The 14,754-nt window shown below is 32.0% G+C and overlaps 2 protein-coding genes across 2 annotated transcripts; one reads left to right on the forward strand and one right to left on the reverse strand.

Annotated features, from left to right (window-relative positions):
• Positions 1 to 8,232: 8,232 nt before the first annotated feature.
• LOC128668844 (uncharacterized) lies at positions 8,233 to 9,009 on the reverse strand. The gene has a single exon (XM_053742648.1). It carries the CDS (start codon positions 9,007 to 9,009, stop codon positions 8,233 to 8,235), a length of 777 nt encoding a protein of 258 aa, XP_053598623.1.
• A 3,319-nt stretch (positions 9,010 to 12,328) lies between these two features.
• Positions 12,329 to 13,290, forward strand: LOC128668845 (uncharacterized). The gene is made up of 2 exons (XM_053742649.1): positions 12,329 to 12,472; positions 12,565 to 13,290. The coding sequence occupies exons 1-2, from the start codon at positions 12,329 to 12,331 to the stop codon at positions 13,288 to 13,290; spliced, it is 870 nt and encodes a 289-aa protein (XP_053598624.1).
• Positions 13,291 to 14,754: the final 1,464 nt, after the last annotated feature.

A 14,754-nucleotide genomic window follows, 5' to 3' on the forward strand; every position in this document is an offset into this window, starting at 1 on the left:
AAATCGGAATTTAGGGCTGCCATGCGGCTCAAAATTTTTGTTTTTTCACCGACTACAAGATTTTCAGGTGAGATTTAATAAAAAAAAATTTTACTCTATAATGAAGCACCCTAATATATATATATATATATATATATATATATATATATATATATATATATATAAAATTTCTAGTAAATTAAATTAATTAATTTTTAATGATTCAAAATTTTGAATTAATCGCGAAACTTTTGTATTATTCTTTGGGTAATGAGGGAATAAATTTAATTGATAGTTAAAGAAATAAAAGGTGGTTCACTCGCGACATTCGTAGCCAAAAGTATAGCGTAATCGTAACTACGCAAAGTTAGAGATACTCAATGCGAGAATATTTTATTTTTGTGAGAGACTGTATCCAATACATTTTAGTTTTAAATATACAGATACACACTAATACAATCACCCTGATGAGTATAATAAATGTGGCAACGCTGCAAACATTTATATTGAATAGTTCTATAGATTAAACGTATAGGTAGCAATCTTTATATAGTGTGAGTTTAATATACATGTAGTTTGTTATTATTGACAATCACAAATTTTAGATAGAATTAATTTTTGTGCATATTTTCATAATCTTTTTTTAAACTTACAAGAAAATCGCAATTAAAAAGAAAAAAATTGTTCGATGTGTGCTACTTCCATTATCATAATTTTTAAAAATTCTAAAACTATTAGAAAAGCTCGAGCTGATCAATCGTTCGGCTGCCCAATTTCAAAACACAGTAACTGACAAAAATAAAATTTTTGAAATATGTAAAGAATCATGTTCACAAAATTCCATTGGAACTAAAGATACTAAAAAATCGATTTTGAAAAACTTGTCATTTACTGTGTTTTGGAAGTGGGCAGCCGAGCTATCATTAATATAAGTTAATATCAAAAAATAATTTTTTTGTTTGTTTAAAATCATTGAATAAATATTTAACATTCATAAAAATTATTTCGAAAAATTTTCCAAAAATTTTTTGACCTCCAATACTTTCATGCTCAAAAATTAACCTAACTAAGTGACATTTGAATTTCCGCGGGTTAAGTATGACGACTGCAACGTTGCCGAGTTATGATTGCTGTACCCTACCACACGTCAAGTATTTTTAAATTATTTATATTTTAAAAATCAATATTTTTTAAACAAATCGGTCAAGAAATTCAGAGTTTTTTTCAAAATATTTCCAATTTTTTCATTTAACAGTGGATAAGTTTTTTAAAAAAATGGTAAGAACTGTTTCCAAGATAATCAGGAAATTACATATTTTTCTTATACTTGGTAGATCTGCAGGATGCTAATTATGCACTTTTTGATTGTTAATATCTCGTCTTACAATCGGTAAAAAAATTTCGTTTTTTTTTCATTGAATATAAGACATTTTTGTTAATCTCATGTTTTAATTTCATCGCCTTCCTAAGAAAAGTCGTTTTGCGAGTGAACTACCTTAAATTGAAGTTATTACATTATATAATCTGTGTATATTATATATGGGACATTCCACGGTGAATAGATCACTTTTGACCGCGATCCCTTTCGATTTGGCTAAAAATTTTTTTCATTTTCTACCCCATTAAAATCCTTTTTCAGGAAATTTTAAAATTTTTTCACCCAACCCAAAAAAGTTGAGTTTTTCAAAAATAAGGCTTTTATTTTTTCAAATAGCTATAATTTCTTCAAAATTTGAGGAATTAGGAAAAAATACAAAAAAATTAAAAAATGATAAACTCTATAAAATTTTTGGCTTTTTTGAGAAAAACCGTTATTTTCTTAAAGTTCGCCATTTTTAATTTTTTTTTTTTAATTTTTTCAAAAAAAACTTTCATTAATTCTGCAATTTTTCCTGCCTATCCCAGAGTGGACGAACTTTTCTTTCTACACTGAAAAAAATAATCGGTAACGGTTACCGATTTTTTTTCGGTAGAGGTTACCGATTTTTTTTGGTAACAGCTACCGATTTCCAATCAGTAATCTCTACTGATTTTAATCGGTAACTGTTACCGAAAAATCGGTAATCTTTACTGATATTAAATTTACCGAAAAAACAGTTTTTGGGGCCTACAACTTAAGTATAAATGACATGTCAACAAGTTTTAATTTCATTCAAAGGTAATTAAAATTTCTATTGTAATTTAAATCCACTTTATTATTGACGGTGACACGAAATGCGTGATAATAATCATCGAAATACATTGTTTTCAGTGAATACATGAGAAAAAGTATTTGATCATTAACACTGACCATGTCCACAATTTTACCAAATAATGGATCATTATCATCATCAATACCAGTAATGACAACCGTACCTTCTGAATATTTCTGTCTATGAAAAGTGATATGACTTTTAACTTTAATAAATAAAAATGACTTCTCCTAAGCCAAACAGCTAACAATTACTAATTTAAATTTGCAACTGTTCATTTTTTTTGCTTTCCCGAAAATATAATCAGCTGTTGCTACCGACAAAAACAATGTTTAAAAAGATATACGGGGCAATGTAAGTTATGTATAATTAGCTCCAAGTATTTGACATAACAGAGTTTTTTTTTTCTTTATTCTGTAAAATTACATGCTTGTTCAGTAATTACTAATTAATTTTTATTTTTTCTAGGTCAAGAAACTATTTTTTTGATAAATGTAAATCGGTAGAAATTACCGATTTTTCGGTAATGGTTACCGATTAAAATCAGTAGAGATTACTGATTGGAAATCGGTAACTGCTACCGAAAAAAATCGGTAACCTCTACCGAAAAAAAATCGGTAACTGTTACCGATTATTTTTTTTAGTGTATTTTTTTTTATTAGTTCAAAAAATATATTTGCCCGGTTGGGCTTACTTTACAAAAGATCATTGAAAATTTTTCAGGATTTATAGACAACTTCAGAGTTCGAAAAATTAAGAAGAAAAAATTAATTGAAAGTGGTAATCTTCGAAAAAAATTGGATTTTTTTCAAAGAAGTCAAAAAAAAAAAAATTGAAGATATACCTCTATAATTTAACTGTAATTTTTTTCAAAAACTACACCTAAAAATAGAGAAAATTAAAAAAAAAATTGCCCTTAGGTTTATTTTTGACCAAGTCACAGGCTTTTGAAACAGCGAAGTGCGTTAGGTTTTTTTTTCGAAAACCTGTAACTTGGTATTGTTGAAAATTAAAACCTCTATAAAAAACGCCTCTTAGATATTTTTCGCGGGAAGTTAAAAAATTTTTTTTTGAAATTATTTCAACATTGAAATCTCGAACGATTCATCCGGGTATGCCTGTAACGATAGCATTCGATGCAGGCTATAGAGCTTTAGTACTGATTATATTTTAAAATTGATCAACTTACTAGCTTTCAAAATAATTGAAAAAAATGAAAAAAAAAAAAAAAAAATTCTTTTTTCTTCGACGATATCTTTTGGTCGGATCATCCAATTGAGACATTCTTGAAGGCAATCAAATTTTCTTTCAAGTTCTGTAGCTGGTTGGATTTTGGAATTGATCGACGACTTTTGACAGTATTCGAAATGTAAAAAAATTGTTTTTTTATTTTCGTATTTCTTAAGTATCTTACAATATATATATAACTAAAAACGTCTAAAATTTGCTGGAAACGTAAGTTCAGAAGAACTCTTTAGAATGCCACGAGAACAATCTACATGGGTTCATTCATGAAAAAGATGTGAAAGGTTTACATGCAAACACACACCCATCCATCTCAAAAAGTGTCAGAATAGTATCTTAGGACTTTTAAAGGTTGATATCTTAGCGGGAAGTTAAAAAAATAGCATCAATGACAGGTGTTTATTGAATTAAATAATTATGTATATTTTTTGTTGGTTTTTTTATTTCCTAAAATAAAGTTACATATGAAGATTAATAATTAAATTTAGATCAAAAGTTCCATCTGGTATGACAAAAAATTTTTTTTTCAAACAACTTTTATCTTAATAAAAGAAAAAATAAGTGAAGATAACAATATCAATAATTTCCAAGTAAGATGAAACATTCAAGTACTATTTTGAAATGTCTAAAATAATGATGAACAGAATGAAAATTTCAAAAATTAGACATTAAATATTACCTATTACAATATCTTTAAATTTTTTGAACGGAAAAGTGTGAAAATTGCTGCTTATATCGTATTTTTTTTAAATATATTGTAAAAATTACGGTATAAGCGGCAATTTTCACACTTTTTCGTTTGAAGAAATTATTACTGTACAGTCGCAATGACAATCGAAGACGAAATTTCGAAAATTAAATTTTTAATCTGCAGTGATTTCTAGATTTTATAAAAATGATTAGTTTAAGTCTTCGAAAAAGAAAAATTTTTAATTTTTAATTATTAATGCGAAAGAAGTTAAATATGTTCATTATTGTTATCAACATTGTCACGATCATTATCGCCTCGGCCATAACGACGTTCCATTTCTAAATCGTATAATCGACGAGCACCAAGATTCGCATTTCCGCGTCTACGTCTTCGTGCGTCTCGATTCCTTTGTTTTGCATTTTGAATTGCTTTCATCATACTATTTCCAAATTCACCTCGATTATTTATTCTAAAATTTTGACATCTACTAGCGGCTCTAAAAAATACACCTCCTATCGATGTATTGTATAAAGATCGTAAATTGGGAAAACCAGGAATAGCTTTATTTTTCCAAATAAAATTAGTGCAAAGCTCGAGAGTCATTGCTTCACTTAGAAATTGATTTGTTGCTGCATTAAGGTCTACACCTCCAACAAAAACGAGATAATTTTCTAATGCGATTTGAGATTCTGCATTTACTTTAAAGGTATCAAAGTGAACTAGTGATTCTAATGGAAATCCATCAGGTCGATTGTAAGGATGAAAATGTGGATTATTTTGAGGCTGAACAACTCATTCCATTTCATGGCGTAAAGTTTCAAAACGATTATTTTGCCTCTGTTCAAATTGTTCAAAGAGATATGCTATTTGTTGAAATGAAAGAGAATTACGATTAGCATTCAATTGTTCATCCGGTTCATTTCGTGAAATCAAATTGTGACTACGTGGATGGGTATTCGATATAAAATGTTGATTAGATGGATAATGATGACGATTAGTACCATTTGTAGTATTTGGAGGCTGAAAATCTTGATGATTTAGTTGAAAATCGATTGGGGTACTTAATGTTTTTTGATGCTGAAATTGTCGATTATTTATTGGGAAAACAATTGGAGGGTTTGGTGGAACTGATTGCAACTGAAAATCTCTACGATTTATTTGAGAACTAGTTTGTGTATTTGATGTAAATGTAGCTGTTACTTGAGGATGGAAGGAAGATGGAGTGACAGTATTTGAATGTGAAGGTGTTTGAGAATTTAAAGTAAATGATGTAGACCTTTGAAGATTACAAAGAGGATCAGTTATTTGTTTTGGGTTGTTAATCGAAGGGATTGGTTCGTAATCTGGTATGTTACGAGGTCTCGACAATCGATTTGGTAGAAACATAGGAGTTAATGTGTAAACGTCATCGGATGATTCAATAGTCTGTCTTTCTTGTGTCGTAATATCTAGTGATTCGCTAATTAATTCTGGAATACCCGATTGATGAAAAGATTGAGCTGGAGAAGTATCGTTACCATTATCACCGCTAGTATTATTGTGTTTATCTTCTTGCTCGCTGTTACATGTACTAATGGGAGCCTGCTGTTGAGACGATACTCACAAACCATTGATTGCGGTTGTATCTCGTAATTTTGAGGGCACATTTATGATCCGACCACTCCAGCTGACTCGACCAGTAGAAAGCATAATCGTTTCATAAAAAGAAATAGCTAGAAAATTAAATAAATTAGGATTAAAAAAAAAGCAATTTTAAATAAATTGTATAAGTAGATATACAGGGGTGTTTCCCCTCCCACAACAGGGATCTGCAATACCATCGTGAATAAGTGGGGGCTGGGGTAATCTTCCATACCGACAGTCGAGATAGGGGGCGCTAGTAGCGCTTTCTGTTGATCTTCTATACCGGCACCCGAGAGAGGGCGCTAGTAGCATTTTTTATCGATTCGGTGGGGAGTGGGCCTGAGGGAAGGGGGTATGAGATTGATACTGCAAATTTGGGGCTCGGATTATGGGGTGGGGGTATGGGATTGAGATTGTGGATATAGAGGACACTGCTTGGAGTGTCATCGTGAATAAGTGAGGGGCTGGGGTAATTTTCCATACCGACAGTTGAGATAGGGGGCGCTAATAGCGCTTTCTGTTGATATTCTATACCGGTACCCGAGAGAGGGCGCTAGTAGCATTTTTTAGCCGATTTGGTGGGGAGTGGGCCTGAGGGAAGGGGGATGTGGAATTAGGAAGGGGGGTATGACATTGATACTGCAGGTTTGAGTCTTAGATTATGGGGTGGGGGTATGGGATTGATATGGTTAATGAATAAGGATGTAGATGGCGTTGGAGTGGGGGTATTTTCAAATTTAGTTGGGAAAATGACGTATTCTATTATCATATTGTTTAAATCTTTCAAGATTAAACTTTAAAATATGTGGAAGGATGAGGGGCAGGGGGTATTTTTCTGAAATAGGACGTGTTTTTCACTTATTAACGTATGTTTTACCTTATCTTATCTTTAGCAACTTTCACTATTTTGTCTATAACAAATGAATCATTTGTTTTCTGAAAATTTACACTTTTATCTGATATTTATCTATTTTTCCCCCATTTTTCCACCAAAATCGTAGTGGGGTTTGTATTATGAAACCTCTATTCATCCAACAGGTTTGTACAGTATACGGCTTAGTGTGTGTGTAAAGTTAGTGGTTAAATGTGTTTAACTGAATCGTTTTCTATCTGTGCTTATGGCTAAGTTCAATGATCTGATTTTTGAGTTATTTGTTCGACATCCATACATTTTGGATTGGATTCAAGCTCAAACTACATGCCCAGATGCAATTCATAAAATTGATTGCTTAATAGAAATAGTAAATCTCACAAGAAAATTGGAAAAGTTGGAAAATCGCATGATCAATAAATAAATAAACAATGGAGCTGATAATCGACTTTGTTGGGTTTGAAATGTCGGATTGCACATTTGTTGTAAAGGAGCTGTGTATTATTGATATAAACAATACCAAATATACCAATCGATTGTATCATAGTTAGTATTGGCTATTTCAACCACCCATGGAATATATAAATGCTACGGTTATTCGTGAAAGTGAAGACGAAAACGGTGATCGACATGGAATTATGTGGGATACAGGCGATACACCATATGACTCATTTAATCTAATAATGACCGAATTAATAAAAAAAAGGCGCTACTTTTATGTCCAAGGAGCACAGGCGAGGGAGAGACTTGAAAGGATAATCGATTTTAGTGTTCCAACCATTGATCTACAATTGATGCTACATTTTTCATTCGATTGCTTAGAAGAACTCAACAAACCGCGATGTTTGCATCGTATTAAACACACAAAATGAGGTCATTTCGCATGTGCATTTGGTACAACACAACAACTCAAGCACTGGTTTTTGAAGTATTGGGGTGTTGGGAAATCCTATGAAAAGTCAGTTCAACTATTTTACCAACTCAATGATTTGAGGAATATGGATGTCACCGACATAGCATGTCTTGATGATTTGTTCATTTTACGTTTTGCAAAATCACAAATTAAATCTGTATGGGATACACTTCCAGGGCATTTAAAATATAATGAAAAATTAATGGACTATTCATTTTGCATCAAACATAACCCACTATCAGCTTCGAGCCATGATATTCCAAGAATATGGCTTTATCCATTAAAAAAATATTGTACTACATGCAAAAACATGAAAGATAATTATTGAAAATCAATTAATATGTAAACTCTACGTGTATGTAGATTTTAAAACTACTTATAATAATTAAAAATTATGTAGATTAAAAGGTATGATATAAATAAAAACACAATAACTATAATTAAAGTGAGTTTTATTTCTTTAATCTTCCTCCTCCTTCTCCTCAATACAATATATGTTTTAAGTTAATTTTCTTACAGTACTACTTAATGGATTATATTCAATTATACGATCGTGTAAAATAAGACAATATGCAGATGTTTGATTCGGAAACTGTTCATCAGATTCAAACTCAAGACGAATATCAACTGGTCCAGATTTAATAGATTCATTTTGTTTCGAACAGTCGATAATATAGAGTGGCGCTTGTTGTAAATATTCAGTTTTTGTCAATAATGGTTACGATTCTTTATTATAGTATGACGTTTGAAAATTAGTATACATATCATATATTAAAGCATACTGATTACGACTAATGTTTAGATTTAAATTTCCATATGGATAACTTTGAGAATTGAGAAATAGCTTTACATCTCTGATATTACAATGATCGAATTGACTGGCGTTTTTCGTCGCAATATTTTTTCTAGCAGTTTGAAATCCTAGGATCACATATCGTGGCTTTTCCAATTGTATCGAAGTCTTGATTGGCCAAACATGTTTCGTTGTTCGAGGGAGTAGTGGGTATTCATACAATTGCCATGTGCGAAAGCTTATTAATATAGCTGGATCATTAGCAATAAAGTTGAGTGCTTGAATTTTTTGCTTGTCCGTCATTGTGACGAATGGGACATTCCATTCTACCTTATTGAGAAGAACTTTCACTATTTCAGCGTTATCACCAGCAGCAGCAGGTGTATGTATATATGTATTAACATCAGAATTTGATCTTATAAGAATCAATTCATGTTTAGCATTCATGATAATACGATTATAATCTTCAGCAAATCCAAGTATGTAACTTAGTGGTATAGAAATGTTGAAATATCCATTGTCATTAGTTAATTTACTGTCATTACTGATCAACCATCCAGCATTCTCCATTAAATTGAGTTGCCCAGGACTCAAAGATATATAATTTTTCATGATACTTGTAAGACCCACATTTTTACATCTATCAATTTCAACAGCATTTAATTCATAGCGTATTTCTTCAAACATATGACAAATAGCCATATTGACTAAGTTCATAGTTGCACCTGCGCCGGTACCATCTTCTTTTACAAATCTTCCACAAATGTGCAGAGAACTTTTCCTTGGTAGGATGCATAAATCTTGATGGTGAATACTGATTCTAATTTCATCACTATTGTTAAATGTTGCTGATACATAGGTTGATGTGAATGAATCTCATAGTGAGAAATTGATTCATCAAAGATGATTATTTCTGGATGTTGGTTTCTGAATGTCTAATATTTCCGCCATGGTAATATAATGCAGCACAAATTAACTTTTCTTATTTTTCCAATCTTCCACGTAATTTTAATCATAGACTTTTGAGGAATGCCACGTTCTGAGGTGTTAGCACTCTGACAGGAGCACGATGACTGATGGGCTTCAGACATGATGATCCACTTTTATAGCTGCTACCAATCTTTTTATCAAATACAATTCCCATTATTTCAGTGATTTTATATGCAATCTTATTGTAATCCTTTCACCACGAAAATTCACCAAATTCCCATCGTGATCAACAATGCGCAGCTGAAGATTGTGTATTGACTGTACTGCGACTGGTAAGTAAATGATGTGGGATGGTACTTCAATGATCTTATATCCGGGTGCAACACTTGGGAAAAACTCATGAACTGTGTGAACTTTATGGTTATTCATATGTGCACCATTAGTAATATTGCACTCAACTCGCAGTGCATTGATTTTGAGGATCTTTATTGGTAAATCAGATTTGTGTATAAGGTTCGGTTCAAGTCGACGATTTCCAAATCCCAATAATGATGCGATTGAATCTTTCGGTTCAAACTTTACAATTTGATTACATTTAATTTCACTATGTAATTCATTGTTATTTGCTTTGATACTCAATTCTACATCCTCAGGTAATTTCTTCATTAAATACTTTTCAATGTCACGTAGTTCATAACTTCCGGTTGGTATTGTTATAACTTTATCTGCCGCCTTTCTATTTACGCTAGATAAATAGAACTTATTACAACTTTTATCAATATTAGGTATAGAATTGAATGTTAATGATTCCACAAGTCCCAGTACATAAATTTTTTCTGGTGATAATTCAATTGGTGGAAAATATTGAGCTTCCAATGTGGAGGTAGCTCCAGATAGTGTTAGCGTCAACGAATTAGCCCTGACTAACACATATCAATCAAACCACAACATTTATAGTTCATTATTGAGGAATTTTAAACACAAATGTCCACATATAACAGTATCATAATCTTGATACTTCTGATGATTATATTTAACGCTACCAACATCGAGATATTTCATGAGATCATTTGGTGGTTGCAGGTTACCAAAGCTGTCAAAATAGATGGCATCATTGCCATTCTTCTTGTATGCAACCTAATGAGTTTCGCGACCATTTTTGTCATCAAAATTTATGATTGCTGACTCTTTTTTCCACGGACCAGACTTTGGTAAATTATTTCTCATGAAAACACCTCGGAAATATGGAATTTTTAAATCTTTTGCATACTCGATTAAATCGAAATTGGTGAGAGCTCGATGAGGTAGCGTTACATGTTTTTTGGTGGGGGGGGGGTTGGCTCAAATATAATCCCATTCCAGTCTTGTACAGTGACAAGTATAACTCTTTACCCAGGGCTATAGCTTCCATTGTTGAATTATGCCGTTTAGTCTCCTCCAATTCACGTTTAGCAGTCTTAGCAGCATTTACAGCTTTAGCGATACCAGCAGCGCCCCCAGCTAATGCACCAGTAGCGCTTAAGCCAGCAAGAATTGGTATTTAAAAATGGTAAAAATCCACCCACTTTTAGTGATGGTATTGGTAATATACGTGATGATCGTATATTTTTTTTCTCACCAACCATTTTTACAGCTTCACGAGCATCCCGTAATGCCGACTTCAACGGTGAAATCAGTACACCCTCATTTATAGTTTTTTTTAGCTGATTTTATAATTTGCCTGATAGGAACAAGTTTTTTTGTTTTCTTTAATGTCTTCTTTTTCTTTTTACCATTTCTTCTAGACTTCTCCCTCTTTATTTTCAATTTCTTTTTAACCGCATCCATCTTTTTCATGCCCATACCCAAACTTCTCTTCACTCTCATGGTTTTATTAACCCCCCAAGCCACAGCTTTTTCACCAAGGCTGGTATCTTTTGCATGAAGACGTTGTAAAGCTTTTTCAGCAAGATCTTTATCAGCAGCATGACGTGCTGCCATATTGTCAGGATTTTTAGAATAAGCAAAGTCATGCGCTTTACATGCTCGATCTAGAGGATTTACTCCCGGATCACCTCGAGCTAGTCTTTTTGCTAATTTTGTACCAGGTCCACAGTACTGATATCCCGGTACATGTAATTCTATTGGTAGTTTATTTATAACACTGTTGACAAAACCTTTGCCACGCTTAGTTGTGACTTTACTGATAGGTCTGCTCTTAGCCATTGTCGATCTATGACTAATCTCAATCATATAAATACTCGATACTTATAAGTATATTGTTGAGTTAGAATTGAGTCATCAGCGGATTAACATAGTAATTAGTGTTCTTAAAAAATAATTCAAAATGAAGTTTGAAAAACAGACAGCTAAATTACCTGTGATCAATTTTGATCACATAATTCAAGGTGATGAGAAAAAAATCCAAAAACGTCATGGCGCGCTGCTACCGAATACTGTTCGAGCAGTCCTTTGTGGACCATCAAATTGTGGGAAAACAAATGCACTTCTTGCATTGATTACTCATCCTAATGGCTTGAGATTTGAGAACATTTATGTATACTCTAAATCACTAAGTCAGACTAAATATAAATTCTTAGAATCAGCATTACAGCCTATAGAAGGAGTCGGATACTTCCTATTTAATGATCATGAATCAGTTGTAAATCCAGATGATGCACAACCGAATTCTCTTATGATATTCGATGACGTCGCTTGTGAGAAGCAAGATCATGTTAGAGCATATTTTTGTATGGGGTGACACAAAAATGTTGATAGCTTTTATCTCTGTCAAACCTATACGCGTATACCAAAACACCTGATACGCGACAATGCCAATTTTCTTGTACTTTTCCGTCAAGATGAAATGAATTTAAAGCACATATATGATGATCATGTGAATACAGATATGCCGTACAGTGAATTCAAAGATTTATGTTCAGCATGCTGGAATGATAAGAAAAGTGATAATAAACACGAATTTGTTGTTATTGACAAGGATAGTGAATTGAATAATGGACGTTATAGAAAAGGTTTTGACTGTTTTATAAGTATAAATTAATCATCTCTATATAAATTGACACAGTCTTAAAGGACATTCAAGTGTGCAAACATGGCGTGTAAAAATATGTCTCAGCAGAAAGATATGCTGCTCCAAATAACTAAAATTAGTGATGCGATAAGACAAAAGCATAAAATATTAAAAGTTGATAAAGACACTTCTGAACAGACTGCAAATGAAATGTTTAAAGCTATTGTAACACCGTTGAGGACATTAGTTGAGAATTCTAAAGCTTTAAAACATGAAATTAAAAAAGAAGAAGAATCAGTCAAAATTTTTTTTTGAAGAAAGGTGAACATAGTGACTATCAAACTATTTATGATAATAGTGACACACATCGTGGTCAGAATACTTATGATGACTTAAATGCGAACAGTACTAGCAGCAGCAACTTGGATGAAACCATTTTATCTCATCCTCCAACCTCTACAAGCACACCACTGAAATATCATAACTCTATATCTAAATATATTGATATGTTGAATAAAAAAAATCCTAAAGGCTTGGATACAAGATTTGGTATTCGTAAAAAAAATAATCAATTATTTTTTAATAATTCACCTGTTCAATTTAGAGATAATATAATATCAGTAAATAATCAAAATCATGTTCTATCTCCGGGGCTTATAGAATTGTTATTTAAAAGTGATCCAAATGAAAATTCAATTACTACAAGTGATTTAGATGTGTACCAAAAACTCATTGTTTCAACGAATACTCACAGGGAAAATTATGAATCTGAAAGAAGTCTTTATGTTGAGAGGACTGCTAAATATACTAAATATATTGCTGACTTTGTTCAATCACCACTAAAAAGAGGTAAAGGGCTACCTGACTTAATGACTGTTTCAAAGAAACGAAAATATGTGGATTATGTTTATTGGGATGATCCTAATGAACTCATAGATCGCCTTCGCCTGTTAATAGCATCTCAAGCAGCTGGCAACACTAGTCATTCTAATGAAATAATTTCAATCATTGAAGAGCTACAAGAAGCTAAAATTATTTATTAAGACATGCATTAACAATAATTCATCATTTATAAAATATCATTCGGGAAGGAAGAATCATCAAAATGAGTATCGATATATTTGGACGTGTATCTTCCCAATTGAATCAGACACAATTCAAAGGCTGTAGCAGTAGAGCTGGACCACCGGGGAAAGGTTTCAAGTTGACAGATGATGGACAGTTTGACTTAGACGGAAAAAGGTTATGTAATGTTGCCGAACCTAAGAATGAAAGTGATGCAGTCACATATAATACTATGAAAATTGCAATCAAACAAGAATTAGACAATGTAAAAGCAATTAGTGACTACAATAAATATCGTATAACTGATCTTGAAGATAAAGTAACGGTTGAAATAGTTAAGCTAGAGAATAAAATGACGAGTAAAGATCCAGACCTCAGTATCAAATTGAGAACCATAGTGAGCGCATTAGAAGAGAGTCTTAGTGAACTGAGTCTCTATAGTCAAACGCTATCAAATCGTGTAACAACGCTTGTGAGATCTGTAGTACGTGATTGTCAAATATTAGCTGATATTGAGCGTAGAGTATCTAAACTTGAAAAAAATGGAAAATAAAAAGAAAGTAATAGCCCACGAGCTCCACAAACAGGCTCGAAAAAATTATCTTCGTCGGCATGTTGACATTCGTGGACTTGATGAGACTTGGCAAGCTGACTTGGTTGAGATGATACCATACTCTACGGCTAATAGTGGATATAAATATCTACTTATAATTATAGATATTTTTTCAAAGTATGCTTGGGCAGTTCTAATCAAAAGTAAAAGTGGCAGTGACGTCAGAAACGCTATGAAGTCTGTGTTACAGCAAAGGCGGAAACCTAAACATCTTCATGTTGATCAAGGCAATAAATTTTATAATAAAGAGTTCAAAGATCTCATGAAACATTATAGGATTCATATGTACTCAACGTATAGTAATTTGAAGGCCTCCATATGTGGACGTTTCAATCGAACACTTAAAAATAAAATGTGGCGTGAGTTTACAGCACGTGGAAATTACAAATGGATCGTTATACTTGAAGACTTAATCGATAATTATAACCACACGAAACATCGAACAATAAAAATGAAACCTGCCAATGTAACTGTTGGTAATGAAAAACATATACTTCAGATAATTTACAAACCTCTTCAAAGTGAACAGGCGCGAAAACAATATAAGATATTGTTATTATTAGTAAAATAATAATAATGATAATCATAATTAATCATAATAATAATTTTTATTAAAAACCGTAAGATGGACGGTGGAGTAAAGGACTTTCATGATATAATGTAATTTTAATCGTTATTATACTAAAAATTATGTTTATCATTAGAAAATTGTTATTATTAGTAAAATAATAATAATGATAATAATAATTAATAATAATAATAATTTTTATTAAAAACCGTAAGATGGACGGTGGAGTAAAGGACTTTCATGATATAATGTAATTTTAAT

This window comes from Microplitis demolitor, chromosome 10 (assembly GCF_026212275.2).
Source record: "Microplitis demolitor isolate Queensland-Clemson2020A chromosome 10, iyMicDemo2.1a, whole genome shotgun sequence".
In the NCBI taxonomy this organism is placed as follows: Eukaryota; Metazoa; Arthropoda; class Insecta; order Hymenoptera; family Braconidae; genus Microplitis; species Microplitis demolitor.

Bases quoted from the DNA above. Each gene is read 5' to 3' on its own strand.
- LOC128668844 (XM_053742648.1), bottom strand. From the start codon at position 9,009: ATGGCTATTTGTCATATGTTTGAAGAAATACGCTATGAATTAAATGCT.
- LOC128668845 (XM_053742649.1), top strand. From the start codon at position 12,329: ATGGCGTGTAAAAATATGTCTCAGCAGAAAGATATGCTGCTCCAAATA. The intron at 12,473-12,564 runs GTAACACCGTTG...TTTTTTTTGAAG, and splicing joins ATGAAATGTTTAAAGCTATT to AAAGGTGAACATAGTGACTA.